Source organism: Ruditapes philippinarum, unplaced genomic scaffold (genome assembly GCF_026571515.1).
Source record: "Ruditapes philippinarum isolate M1 unplaced genomic scaffold, ASM2657151v2 ctg1036_1_1_1_1, whole genome shotgun sequence".
Lineage (NCBI taxonomy): Eukaryota > Metazoa > Mollusca > Bivalvia > Venerida > Veneridae > Ruditapes > Ruditapes philippinarum.
Window position 1 is genome coordinate 101,746 of NW_026864070.1, and position 14,411 is coordinate 116,156.

A 14,411-nucleotide genomic window follows, 5' to 3' on the forward strand; every position below is an offset into this window, starting at 1 on the left:
CAATATAGTATTAGTTTCTTAATTAGTTTTCATACTAAAACATTCCATTTTCTTCCAATCACCTCATGTCCCACTGAATCTTACGGTTTCCCTTGCACTTGTTTCAGCCAATCGCTGGCGATGTTGCAATGCGAAAGTATGACCTGCATTGGGTGTTTTATTGTTTGTAAGTGTATAAAGCTGTATCTTATGAAATATTGCTATAAAATTATTCAACAGTAAAATTATATTGCTGAATCTTATGGTCGATTCTCGAAAGAGTTGTAACATGGAAAATGTGCATGAATATTTTACTTGAACAGAATAAATTCTTCTTGAATATAATATCATTTTCCTATTTAAAGTAGGGTTTTATCCTTTAAGTAAATATTTTTACAAGCATTTTGAAAACATTCTTTATTAAAATTTCAAACAATACTTTTTGCAGTAGATGTATAGCTTCAAACACTTTAAGTCAACTATAAATAAACTGATATATAAAGAATATTCTAGGTTTAATGATACCGAACATTGTGTGTAGTATATTTTAAGGACATCTTTACTTATTAAAGCATATCTATATATAATGGTTAACATTTGCATACTTTATATACAATCAAGATATTATCGTTAGTTTTATAACATATCATTATTGAAACATAATCATGCCGCTTTACTATACCGTCTATTATTTATATGTACCACTCACAATTACTGTGGTTTATTTTTTTAAAACATTGTTAACCATTGGCCTTATAAATATGAGCCGCGTCACGACAAAACCAACATAATGGGTTTGCGACCAGCATGGATCCGCGCAGTCTGATCAGGATCCATGCTGTTCGCTATCAGTTTCTGTACTTGTAATAGGGTTGGTAAGCGAACAGCATGAATCCTGATCAGACTGCGCTGATGCGCAGGCTGGTCTGGACCCATACTGGTTGCAAACCCATTATGTTGGTTTTGTCGTGACGTGGCTCAATTATGTGTTAAAGACTATTCAGATTCTAATCTAATATTGGAACAAAGCCTGGTAAAATTGCACTAATGTGGCATGTTAGTCTGGATCCATACTAGTGACAAAGGCTTTACATTTTCAGTCCTAACAGGGTACATGTTAAGAATGTCTTAAAAATTGTAATTATATGGTGTTCAGTTATGTTCAACCTACTCAGTAGTTTGTGACGATAAGGAATGACAATGTACATATATTTTGTATTTGTTTTTCATTCGTGTAGCATATCAGATTCAAAACTATGGTCATGCTTGTGTAAAATTGGATCTGTAACCGTTCACAGGAAAAAGGAAATATTTTTATGATGACAAAAAGTTCACCCAGTAGGCACTCGGGTTACGTATTATTTACCAAACGTTTAATAGTGTTGAATTCACGAATAAGAAATTGAAATTTATTTATCTATTTACTTGTTTGTTTGATTATTTATTTATTTATTTATTTATTTATTTATTTATTTGCTTATTTATTTATTTATTTATTCATTTATTTAATTATTTACTAGTTTGTTTGATTATTCATCTAATAGTATTTATTTATTAATTTATTTGCAAATTAAGGTCATACTCAGTATACAATCAACAATCATTTATGATAAGTCTATCTATCTAAACAGCACACACTTTCATTCAGCTTAGAAATACAAAAGATTGTGCAAAAGCAATAATTTTTTTATTAATGTTTTATCTCTTTTTATTACATTTTTTTGCATTTCTTTTGAAAAGTACAAGTAGTTTTAACTGCTCCAAAATGTAAAAAAAACATTTTTGTTTATCTGCAAATGAAGTTAATTATAAAGAAGCATTTTTTTAGATTTAAAACAAAATATCGGTGGAGTGTTTGACCTTAAAAATCAAGTATGCCGTATTTTGTTTTGGTAATACAACACTTTGTTTCAGTATATTGGTTGTTATCAGCGTGAATTATTTGGATGATGTGCGTTCCTAGATCAGTTGGTATTAGACTTCAGGTTTTCCATTAATTTATATATTCTTTAATTTCATACATATATAAAACAGGAAGTCTACTCCTATTTCTACAAATAGTTACTCTGGAATTTTCAGGCACGTAACGCTTATTCTTTTAAGATTAAACAAAAGATATTCATTCCGCAAGTTTGAAACACAAAACGGATTATAAAATTGATGTTTTTTTCCAGTTTATTTGATCATTTAACTCATCTCTCATCACATGCAAGTATTTTTAAAAACTTTTACTTTTTTCTCATTATTATAACATTCAATGTAAATTATTTACTATAGACTGTTAATAACAATTGTCATATATATGATTAAACTATTTAAGGTACCAAAGGATGCACCAGCTTTTCATCATTTGAAAAATATATCTCGAACCCGGTGATTTGAACAATACAATTGATTGAAACTGAAATAAACAAAAATGAAGAGTATTTTTATGGGGCGTCCATGTCCGATAGAAAAGCACATGAGGTCTTTCTAAACCAGTAAAGCTGATTAGGCTCGTTGACTTCGAACCACTTGCCCTTCACCTCTGGGTTCCAATTTTGCTATCAAACTAGCATATGGAACGTCTGTAGCTCTACTCAGGTGTCCGTTTGTGCTTGAGATAATGTACAGAGGACCACATGACGTGTTCTTCAAACAGTAAAGCTGAAAAGTTGCCATATGATATTTATAAAGTGTCGGTATGACTTAAACACAACAACAACAACAACAACAACAAAACATATTCATTTTAACAATTCTGCTGTTTTTATATTTTCAGAATTATGTCTGTAAGACGATTTTCCTTTTTTCTATATATGCTTTGTCCGTTCATCGTTCAAGCTGTAACTAAAAATGTCACGTGTCCTGCCTCATGTGAATGCGACACTTTCTTTGGAATGAAGGAAGTAGATTGTGCTAACCTCACTGATATTCCGTCAAATATTCCCGAAAACACCAATTGGCTAGATTTAAGCGGGTGTAATATATCCCACATTCATATTCAACCTCTGGAAAAGCTCTTCAAATTACAAATCTTCACCTTTCAGGAAATAAATACAAATGAAGAGAATTACAATCTTACGGCCCTGGACTTGCCACTTCTGAATGAAATAGTCGTCGATGGCGGCGTTTCTACTTCTATCCCACAACTGTTACCATCTTATATTGGTGCGCTTAGTGTAGCATATAACAATCTAGGAACTCTAAAGTCTGGAAGCTTTAGGAACTACCCAAACTTAGAAACGTTAAGTTTGTGGGACTGTATGTTAACGGAATTAGAAGCTGGTGTGTTGGATGATATTCCTTCTCTTTCCTCACTTGAGTTCAATAGCAACAATCTAAACGAAGACAGTTTTCCTTTGGACGTATTCAAGAAAAACCAAGCACTTGACTCTGTTTCATTTTTTGATAATGAATTGAAACACGTAGTGTCCAATCTTCCAAGTTCTGTTACAAGTGTCGATTACAGCGACAATGCCATTTTTGAGCTTAGAGCTTATGACTTCAAATCTACGCCGAATCTGATATACTTGTATCTTCAACAAAATATGGTATGAAAATTACTGTTCATGTGAAAATGTCGTCATTGTTATATATATATACTTATATATAAAACCATGCATATAATTCTTTCAAAAGAATTGCAAAACAAACAAAAACACATAGAAAGCATAAATAAACATAGCGATATCTGTCTTTTTCTTACTACACTCATGTTTTGGCAATTATTAAATCACAAAATGTCACGTTTAGTCATTTGATTACTAGATTTTACAAGAACGATATTTTTACAAAGGAGTATTAGTAAATGTAAACGACCATGAAGTTATTACATTTATTAAAATTTCCTTAGCTCATACCAAGGTATCCACAAACAACAGTCTACAAATGTTTATACCAGTGTTGAATATAAATATTACAACGTTTATTTCAGATCACAAATGTTGAAGACTTTGCTTTTGATGGGTTAGACAAACAAATTTCGTTGGATATGAGTTACAATAACATCAATAAATTAAGCAGAAACACATTAGCTGGGTTAACAGGAGTCTATGAATTACATATGAGTGGTAATAACATCAGTGTCGTAGATAAAAATGCATTTAGACAACTCGTCTCTGTAAATGATCTCAAACTAGATCAAAACAAGGTAAATATTACAAAGACTCCTCTTGATGAAACTTATTTCTTTTTATAGCTTCAAATACACGAAATAACCAATATATAAATAACAACAACACGTAAACATCAAAATATTGGTTGGGTTACCATGGCAGAGTTATGCCCCTTTTACTTTGAAAATAATATGAAATTTTCAGTTTCCGTCCATTATCTCCCCAACGGTACAACACATTCAACTCAAACTTGACAAATGGATATGTCATGAGAATTCGAATTTGGTCATGGTTTGATGATTTTTGGCAGAGTTATGCCCCTTTTACTTTGAAAATAATATGAAATTTTCAGTTTCCGTTCATTATCTCCCCAACGGTACAACACATTCAACTCAAACTTGACATATGGATATGTCATGATAAAATACAGGTCAAGTACGATTTTGGTTATGGTTCAATGATTTTTTGCAGAGTAATGTCCCTTTTACTTTGAAAATAATGTGAAATTTTCAGTTTCTGTTCATTATCCCCAATAGTGTTACATATTCAACTCAAATTTGACATATGGATATGTCAAAGGAATGCGCAGGTCAAGTTGGAATTTGGTCATGGTTCGATGATTTTTGGTAGAGTTATGTCCCTTTCACTTTGAAAATAATTTGAAATTTTCAGTTTCCATTCGTTATCTCCTCTAGGGTATTACACATTCAACTCAGATTTGACATATGGATACGTCAAAGGAATGCACAGGTCAAGTTTGAATTTTGTCATTATTCAATGATTTTTTTGCAGAGTTATGCCCCTTTAACTTTGAAAGAAAAGAAATTTTCAGTTCCCTTTCATTATCTCCCCAACATATTCAACTCAAATTAAAGATATGGATATGTCATAAGAATGCATTGGTCAATTTCGAATTTAATCATGGTTTGATGATAGCTGGCAGACTTATCTCTCTTGAACTTTGAATTTTAAGTTTACGTTCATTATCTCCCCAATGGTTGTACACATTCAACTTAAATTTCACATATAGATACATCTTAGGAATAAGCAGTTCAAGTTTGAATTTGGTCGTGGTTCAATGATTTTGGACAAACTTATCTTTCTTGAATGTTGGAAAAATTTTGAATTTTCAGTTTCAGCACTCATACTTTTGTGGAAATGTATGTGGCCATTATTTTGGCTACAAATATGCAATATGCAATTTACAAAAGGTTAAGACTGAATAATTTCAGTGCCTTTAACAGTGTATAACAATGGTTTATGTTAACATTGAATAGTTTTAAGGTCTTGGCATGATGACACATTTCTAGTTAATACTCTATTATACAAGATAATAACGAACAACATTTCATAATTCTATTTTTTGTCATGTTATTAATAGAGTACATTTATTGTATCCACTATCCACAAAAAAGTAAGTAAAATATCATATTGATGCATACATATGTGTTTACTATCATTATTAAAATTTGAGTTGGTACACTACTTTTATTCTAAGAGTAGTTTCGAAGTGAATATAAGTATTGATACAAAATCAAATCATATAGACCATACTATAATACCTGTTTCTAAACTCATGCATGTTCATTAATATTCTTATATCATTATACTATCAACTATTTGTCCTTCCGCATTTAATCATGAAGCAGAACAATCATATTTACATAATATTTTCAGATTGTACAGTTGGAGGACTTTACCTTTCAAAGCATGGTCGATTTACAAAACCTGGACATGAGTTACAACAATTTATCTGCAGTTACTAATAATACTTTTGCCGGGTTAACCTCACTTTTGTGGTTCAACTTGTCATATAACTGGATAACAACCATTGCGCAAGATGCATTCAAATCACTCAAATCAAGCGACATTGACCTCAGTTTTAATAGGTTACAAAGTCTTCAGGTTGAGGTTTTCTCTCATCTTACAAGCACAGCTAATGTAAGACTAGCTGGCAACTTGTGGAATTGTGATTGTCACCTAAGATGGTTGAGAGAAGCACTGGACAATGCCACTTATACCATTGAGCTTCCGTACACTCTCAAATGTGCAACACCAGTCAAGGTCGCAGGAAAATCTTTCATTGATCTTAAACCAAGCGATTTTGTGTGTATGTAGGACAAAATTTCATTATTCAAATAGATATTTTATATGTCAAATTTGAGCAGACTTTTATATGTAAAATGCTTAATCAGATAATAATTATGTACTAGACACACGGATGGGAAAACATTGTTCAATGTTTCATACGTCATTTATTATTTTACGCTTTCCGTCGGAGAGACAAGAGGCAATCTTCATAACGTAAAATATTTCTTTTTTCCGAACCACATTTTGAATGTGTAATACATCATATCAAATACTACAATTTGCATGTTTGAAAATTTGTAAAGAATTATACAGGCACAACAACATTGAAAAGATATAATAATTTTATAGCTAGTATTTGTTGATGCTTTCAAGACAAAGGTCTATGTTCTTCATCATATAGTGCAATAAGTGTTTTTGACATAATCTAATAGACTTTGACGTCGTTTCTGGCATCAAATGAATCGAATTGATTCTTATCAATTTTCGAAATCGTCTCATGTTTAATGCCGTTTTTCATACAACTGCTGGTGTTAATGTTTTGTGGCACTTGTAAAAGTTGCCCCTTATTTCTCTCCAGTATAGTTATATTTTTTATATTTTGATAATTCATTCTAATACTTCACTGTGTTGCTGTTTTGATAACGTTAAGGTAGTACACCCCTAATGCACATTCTCCACTTTGAAGAGTATTTAAATAGGCTCGAATCACTGTCAAGTGTATTGAAACTGAGGGGTGTGGGTTCAAACCCCAGAAGGGGCAACTTTTTTTCTTTCTTTTTTTTCTTTTTAATATTTTTTATGAATTTCTCAGATCCCAAATGGAAGAAAAAAAGTGTTTAATTTTAATTATATAATTATTGTAGGTATTTATTTGCTAAAAAATGCCAAATTTAATAGCAAATATGATACCAGATATTTTTAAAGTTTAATAAAATAAATACTACACGGTAAAAGTATTTTATATTTTGCCAGCCCAACCAATATACATTAAAGAAGATTTAGGCAAACTTTGAAAACAGCCCCTTATTGTGGAAAACTTTTGGGATATTTCAAATAAGGCTTTTTACGTAGGGAAATGGTCAAATAAGTGTTTAAAGGGGGTGGGGTAGGGTTACAATTTTTTTTTACATATTTAAAACATTTCGTTTAGGAACAATCATTTTGCTCGTTTAATTTGCTACCTGAATGTCATTATTTGTTTCTTAACAATGAGCAATAGGAAAACATTTTTCATAACGATGTTATTACAGATTATTTAGAGTTTCCTCATTTCTGAAAAAAGCCCTTCTAATGGCAAAGTTTTAGTTCAGAAAAATTCCCATAACTCATAAACCACATGGTAAATATTGTTTAAATTTTGCATACAGGTGACATTTAGACATATAACTGTCCTATGATGTCAATTTTACATATTCTCATAGTGTCATTAGGGGTGTACTACCTTAATCCAGGTGCCACGGAACGTAAGTGACGCTACACTTTACTCTATCTCTTAAGAACAAATTCCAGTACCGTCCATGAACAGACATAATAAAAAATGATGAACAAAATGAACGCAATCCCCACATGACCAAGCAACAAAGGACTAGCGGCAAGGAGCCAAGCAGAACCACCAATAAAACAGGGTAGAGCACAAGGCAAACTGAGCCTGCATTGTTTTAAATGTTGCCGTGTTTGCCGTTCTTCGGGGATTATGTTTTCCTCTGTTTCATACAATTTCCGATACATCCCGTGTAAAGCTATCTTTTTACCATGGACATTCACCCTCGACATTATAATAGCTCAAATATTTTTTCTTTGTCTGTTTGTTTGTTGTTGTTTTGTTGGGGGTTGTGGGGCGGGGTAATTTTAAGTCAACTGTCCTTAACGAATAACTATTTTACAATAAAGGATATGAATATTTTTATAAAATATAGTAAATCATACATATGGACAATGTGTTAGCTGGAATACGGATAAAGTTACCCGCACTCCAGAGCATTGGCACATTTTTTCTGATGTTTACTTATTTGACAACAGATAAAAGGTTAGTAATAGAAATATCGTATTCAGAACCTCGTTCATTGGTTTCTTTTTCTCGGGTTTCAACATTATTGTGACAACATGGAACGTGTTTTACTTTTTGCCTATGAAATAAAAGAGAAAAACATCAAAACACTGAGGAACAGATCAGATAGCCTCGAGTTTCGATGCTCTTTCTATTATATAACGTTTTCGAGGGCGTTTTGTTATGTCTCACAATACTTTATTTTGATGGTAATATAACATACAGAAGGTCATTGTTAAATCTGCATTACACACATTATGTGAAATGACGTGTATTTTGACTACATTCTTCAGAGTAATAGTTTACATAAAGTTTTGACAACAGCTACAATAACTACAACCTCATTTTTTAAGTCAAGCCATTTAAAATATAAAAGAATCCATTCAATAATGAAATATGAGAGACTATGTCAAGATATATAATTATTAAATTTAATGATAAAGAAAATTGTGTGAAGTCATTTTTTAAGGACATCTTTACCTCTTTAATGGATAACGTTTTGCATAATATATATACAATCAAGACATTATCGCCGGTTTTATAGCATATACTTATTGAAACATAATTATACGGCTTTACTATACTGTTACATTTTATTTCTCTTCTCCCTGTCTATTATTTATATCTGTCACTCACGGTTACTATGGTTCACTGAAATAAAAAAAAAATATTGTTAACCCTTGACCTGCTGAATATTTATACAAGAAGTCAATATTGGAACTGAGCCTGTTAACACTCACGATATGCTTGCTAGTCTGATTCTATACTAGTGACAAAGGCTTAACATTTTCAGTTCCAACAAGGTATAGGTTAAGAATGTCTTCTGAAATGAACATAAGACCTGTTCAATGTTTGTAACGATATTGAATGACAGTTTTTTTGTGTTTGTGTTTCATATATCAGGTTCAAACCTATGACTATGCTTGTGTAAAATAGCACAACATGGAAATTATGTAATATATTGTACTAGTTTGGAAGGCAGAGCCAATTTTCACCTATTAGACACATGTTTTAATTAACACAATAATAGTGTTAGATTCACGAATGATAAATAGAAATTTATTTATTATTTATTTATCTATTTACATTTTTATTAAAAAAGTTATGTATTTATTTATTAATTTATTTATATTAATTTATTCATTGATTCATTTATTTATTTATTTATTCATTCATTCATTCATTTATTTATTTATTTATTTATTTATTTATTTATTTATTTGTAAATTGACATTCATTTATTTATTTACTTTCATTCAGCTCAGAAATTATATACAAAAATATTTACGAATGCAATCTGTTTTGATCTCTTATCACATTTTTTACATTTGTTTTGGCTAGAACTTCAGAAAAGGTAGTTTTTAACCACTCCAAAATATTAGAAACATTTTATTTCATCTGCAACAGAAGTTAATTATAAACATATATTTTTTTTAGATTTTAAACAAAATAACGGCGGAGTGCATGAATTCCATATTTTGTTTTGGTAATAAAACACTTTGTTTTTGTATATAAGTTGTTATCAGCGTACATTATTTTGATGATATGCGTTCTTAGATTCATTGGTATGAGGCTTCGGGTTTTTCGTTGACAAAGGTATAAATTGTTTAAGTTCATACATTAATAACCCGGCAAGTTTTCTCCTATTCATATAAATAGTTACGTTGGAATTTTCAGGCTTATTCTTTGAATGTCAAGCAAAAGGTTTTCATTCCGCAAGTTTGAAACACTAAACTGATATAAAGTTGTTGTTTTAACTGTTTAGTGGATAATTCAACTACCAAAATTTAGCTAATCTATCACATGCAAGTATACTTTTTAACTATTTCTTTCTTTTTTTTATTATTATAACAGTATTATTTGATTCAGACTATAAATGAAAAAGATCATAAGATATGTTACTTTAAAGGTAACACGGCTCTATACCACCTTTTCATCATTTGAAAAATATCTCTCGAAGCCGCTGACCTGAAAATTACAAATAGTTTGAAACTAAAACACACAAAAATGTAGACTATTTTATGGGATGGGGATCCGTGGCCTAGAGTTAAAGATTGTTGTCTTCGAACCGCTGACCCCACACCTGTGGGTTCAAATCTTACCAGGGACTTCGGATTTTTTTATGTGAGGAAGCTATCCAGCTAGCTTATGGAACGTCGGTGGCTCTACTCGGGTGCCTGCTTATGCCTTAAATAATGTAAGGAGGGGCACATGATGTCTCCCTTAACCGGTAAAGCTGAAAAGTCGCCATATGTCCTTTAAAGTGTAGGTGTGACTTAAACCATTTAAAAAAAAATTTCATTTATTTTAACAAATTGTCTGTTTTTATCTTTTCAGAACTATGTCTTTTAGACGATTTTCCTGTTTTCTATACATGCTTTGTCCGTTCATCGTGCAAGCTGTTACCAAAAATATCACGTGTCCTGTTCTCATGTGAATGTGAAACTATCTTTGGCGCAAAGGAAGTTAGATTGTTATAACCTCACTGATGTTCCATCAAATATTCCTGAGGACACAATTACCTAGATTTAAGTGGGTGTAATATATCCCACATTCCTATTCAGCCACTGGAAAAGCTCTTCAAAATTACAAAAAGGTCGCCTTTCAGGAAATAAATACAAATGAGGAGAATTACAATCTAAAGACCCTGAACTTACCACTCCTGAATGAAATAGTCGTCGATGGCGGCGTTTCAACTTCTATCCCACAACTGTTACCACCTTATATTTAGTACGCTTAGCGTAGCAGAAAACAATCTAGGCACTCTAAAAGTCTGGTAGCTTTAGAAACTATCCAAACTTAGATTCGTTATTTTTGTCGGACTGTATGTTAACGAAATTAGAAGCTGGTGTGTTGGATGATATACCATCTCTTTCATTACTTCAGTTCAATGACAACAATCTAAACGAAGATAGTTTTCCTTTGGACGTATTCAAGAAAAACCAAGCACTTGACTCTGTTTCATTTTTTGATAATGAATTGAAACACGTAGTGTCCAATCTTCCAAGTTCTGTTACAAGTATCGATTACAGCGGCAATGCCATTTTTGAGCTTAGAGCTTATGACTTCAAATCTACGCCGAATCTGATATACTTGTATCTTCAACAAAAATATGGTATGAAAATTACTGTTCATGTGAAAATGTCGTCATTGTTATATATATTTATATATAAAATCATGCATAAAATACTATTGCAAAACAAACCAACAAACATAGAAACCATAAATTAAAATATCGTTATCTGTCTTTTTTTCTTACTGAATTGAGGTTTTTGAAAATTATTAAATTATAAAATGGCACGGCTAGTCATTTGATTACTAAGATTTTACAAAGAACGATATTTTACAAAGGAGTAGAAACTTAACGAAAACGCAAACGACTATGGAGTTATTTTTTAAAATTATTAGAATTTTCCCTTGCTCATACCAAGGTCTCCACAAACATCAGTCTACAAATGTTATGTTTATACCAGAGCTGAATATATTACCAACGTTTATTTCAGATCACAAATGTTGAAGACTTTGCGTTTGATGGGTTAGACAAAAAACAAATCTCGTTGGATATGAGTTACAATAACATCAATAAATTAACGGGAAACACATTAGCTGGGTTAACAGGAGCGTATGAATTACATATGAGTAGTAATAACATCAGTGTTGTGGATAAAGATGCATTTAGACAACTCGTCTCTTTACATGATCTCAAACTAGACCAAAACAAGGTAAATATTAAAAAGAATCCTCTTGATTAAACTTATTTTATTTTATTGCTTCAAATACACCTAATAACCTATATAAAAATTACAACAACATGTAATATATTGGTTAGGTTACAAGTTCTTCTAACACTAGATAAAGCCCTTCGTATGTCATGTACCCAAGACAAAATTGTGTCTGCATACAAATAAACAAACAAATCGGACAGAAGGGAGATCTCTCGAGAGCAATGAAAAGAAGCAGTTGTCCCTTGTCCCTTATGGGCCCCTTTTAGTTTTTATCATTTCACTTATTTCATGCCCCTCCCCTCCTTTCGCCACCCTTGATTCATCTACCGATTTGTTTCGGTGCCTTCTGGATGCCCTGATGTTGAAGCTGAGGTGTTGGGGGGCTGCGTCCTGTGAAGGTTGCCTTTGCCTTGTTGATCTTTGTTCTCGTTTGTTTTCTCATTTAATTACATGTGATGGAATGTGTAAAAAATTCTGGAAACAAAGTGATCCCTCGGAAGCATTAATCACAACAAAATAACATAAGAATTGCAGACTCGGTTTGATTGAGTCTGTACATGAGGGATTATGTATAAGTGCAACATCCCTCACGCCCCCTAGCACCGGCTTGAGCGGTACTCAATTCTCAACACTTTATAGTGTTGGCATCAATGATCCCGAAGGACCAGAAAATATAACAACACTGAAGTGAAGTACGGGGCAACTTTTTACGGCTGCCACACGGCACTTGACACCTGCTGTTGTGAAGTACAAAATTTTTCTCACGTCCCATAAGAACGGCTCAGTGTTGTTATATTTTTCTGGTACTTAGGTATCATTGATGCCAGCACTTTTAAGTGTTGAGAATTGAGTACTTGCTCAAGCCAGTGCTAGGGCACGTGAGGGATGTTGCATTCATTCATTACCCCCATGTACAGCTTTAGTCAAACAAAGTCTGCAAATTTTCATGTAATTCTTGTTGTAATTAAGTCTTCGAGGGATAATTTTGTTTTCCAGATTTTTAAGCATAAACAACCTTCAACACCATTATGTTTTTGCATCTGTTAGTGAACGCGTAGGTTAAAGACAAAAAACTCTTTTACTAAACTGAAGTAAAGTAAGAGCATTTCTTAAACCTGCTTTACAAGCACTTGACAACATGCTGACTCCATGAAATTACATGATTGAATTGAGACAGACAGTAACATTCAGTTTTGTTGTTAAATGTTCAAAAGTTAGCAGCACTATTGTTAAGACTCTGTTATACAAGATAATAACGAACAACATTTCATAATTCTATTTTTTGTCATGTTATTAATAGAGTACATTTATTTTTCCAGCTATTTCCCCAAAATTAATTTAAAATTGAATTTTATTGATCCCAAAAATATTTTGATTACTATCATTATTAAAATTTGAGTTGATACAATACTTTTATTCTAAGAGTAGTGTCGAAGTGAATATAAGTATTGATACAAAAACAAATTATATATACTATTACACAAGTTTCTAAACTCATGCATGTTTATTAATATTCTAAAATAAATCTCTAATAAACTAATTGTCCTTCCGCATTTAAGCAAGAAGCAGAACAATCATATTTACATAATATTTTCAGATTGCACAGTTGGAGGACTTTACCTTTCAAAGCATGGTCGATTTACAAAACCTGGACATGAGTCACAACAATTTATCTGCAATTACTAATGATACGTTTGTCGGGTTGACTTCACTTTTATGGTTGAATTTGTCATATAACTGGATTACAACCATTGCCCAAGATGCATTCAAATCATTGCAATCAAGCGACATTAACCTCAGTTTTAATAGGTTACAAAATCTGAAAGCTGAGGTTTTCTCTCATCTTACAAGCACAGCTAATGTAAGACTTGCTGGCAACTTGTGGAATTGTGATTGTCACCTAAGGTGGTTGAGAGAAGCACTGGACAATGCCACTTATACCATTGAGCTTCCGTACACTCTCAAATGTGCAACACCAGTCAAGCTCGCAGAAAAGTCTTTCATTGATCTTAAACCAAGCGATTTTGTATGTATGTAGAACGAAATTTATTATTCCTAATACAAATAGATAATTCGAGCAGACTTTTATTTGTAAAATCATAATCAGATAAAAAAAATATATACAAAATACATGGATGAGAAAACATTGTTCAATATTTTATAAGCCATTATAATTTTACGCTTTCCCACCGGAGAAAAAACGACAATCTACATTGTGCGAAAATGTTTCCTATTTCCGAACCATATTTTGAATGTCCACTACGTAACTACATTTTACATGTTTGAAAAACTGTAAATAGATCTATATAGGCAAAACAACATTGAAAATATAATTATGTTATTGTTAAAACCGAATACACCGCTTTACGATTACAATACAATATTTTGAGAAATACTTGCTCCTGAGTAGTTGCAATAACAAATAATAGTACTTAAAATACTGAAGGAATGAAATTCAAAATTTTGGAAGAT

General features: G+C 31.9%; 2 protein-coding genes across 2 annotated transcripts; both read left to right on the plus strand.

Moving 5' to 3' along the window:
* Positions 1 to 2,702: 2,702 nt before the first annotated feature.
* On the plus strand, positions 2,703 to 6,505 carry LOC132724318 (insulin-like growth factor-binding protein complex acid labile subunit). Its single transcript, XM_060709160.1, has 3 exons — positions 2,703 to 3,512; positions 3,896 to 4,111; positions 5,754 to 6,505. Exons 1-3 carry the CDS (start codon positions 2,745 to 2,747, stop codon positions 6,192 to 6,194), a joined length of 1,425 nt encoding a protein of 474 aa, XP_060565143.1. The 5' UTR covers positions 2,703 to 2,744; the 3' UTR covers positions 6,195 to 6,505.
* A 5,236-nt stretch (positions 6,506 to 11,741) lies between these two features.
* On the plus strand, positions 11,742 to 14,188 carry LOC132724330 (slit homolog 3 protein-like). Its single transcript, XM_060709171.1, has 2 exons — positions 11,742 to 11,936; positions 13,537 to 14,188. The coding sequence occupies exons 1-2, from the start codon at positions 11,778 to 11,780 to the stop codon at positions 13,975 to 13,977; spliced, it is 600 nt and encodes a 199-aa protein (XP_060565154.1). The 5' UTR covers positions 11,742 to 11,777; the 3' UTR covers positions 13,978 to 14,188.
* The last annotated feature ends 223 nt before the right edge of the window (positions 14,189 to 14,411 follow it).

Bases quoted from the DNA above. Each gene is read 5' to 3' on its own strand.
- LOC132724318 (XM_060709160.1), top strand. From the start codon at position 2,745: ATGTCTGTAAGACGATTTTCCTTTTTTCTATATATGCTTTGTCCGTTC. The intron at 3,513-3,895 runs GTATGAAAATTA...CGTTTATTTCAG, and splicing joins TGTATCTTCAACAAAATATG to ATCACAAATGTTGAAGACTT. The intron at 4,112-5,753 runs GTAAATATTACA...TAATATTTTCAG, and splicing joins TCAAACTAGATCAAAACAAG to ATTGTACAGTTGGAGGACTT.
- LOC132724330 (XM_060709171.1), top strand. From the start codon at position 11,778: ATGAGTTACAATAACATCAATAAATTAACGGGAAACACATTAGCTGGG. The intron at 11,937-13,536 runs GTAAATATTAAA...TAATATTTTCAG, and splicing joins TCAAACTAGACCAAAACAAG to ATTGCACAGTTGGAGGACTT.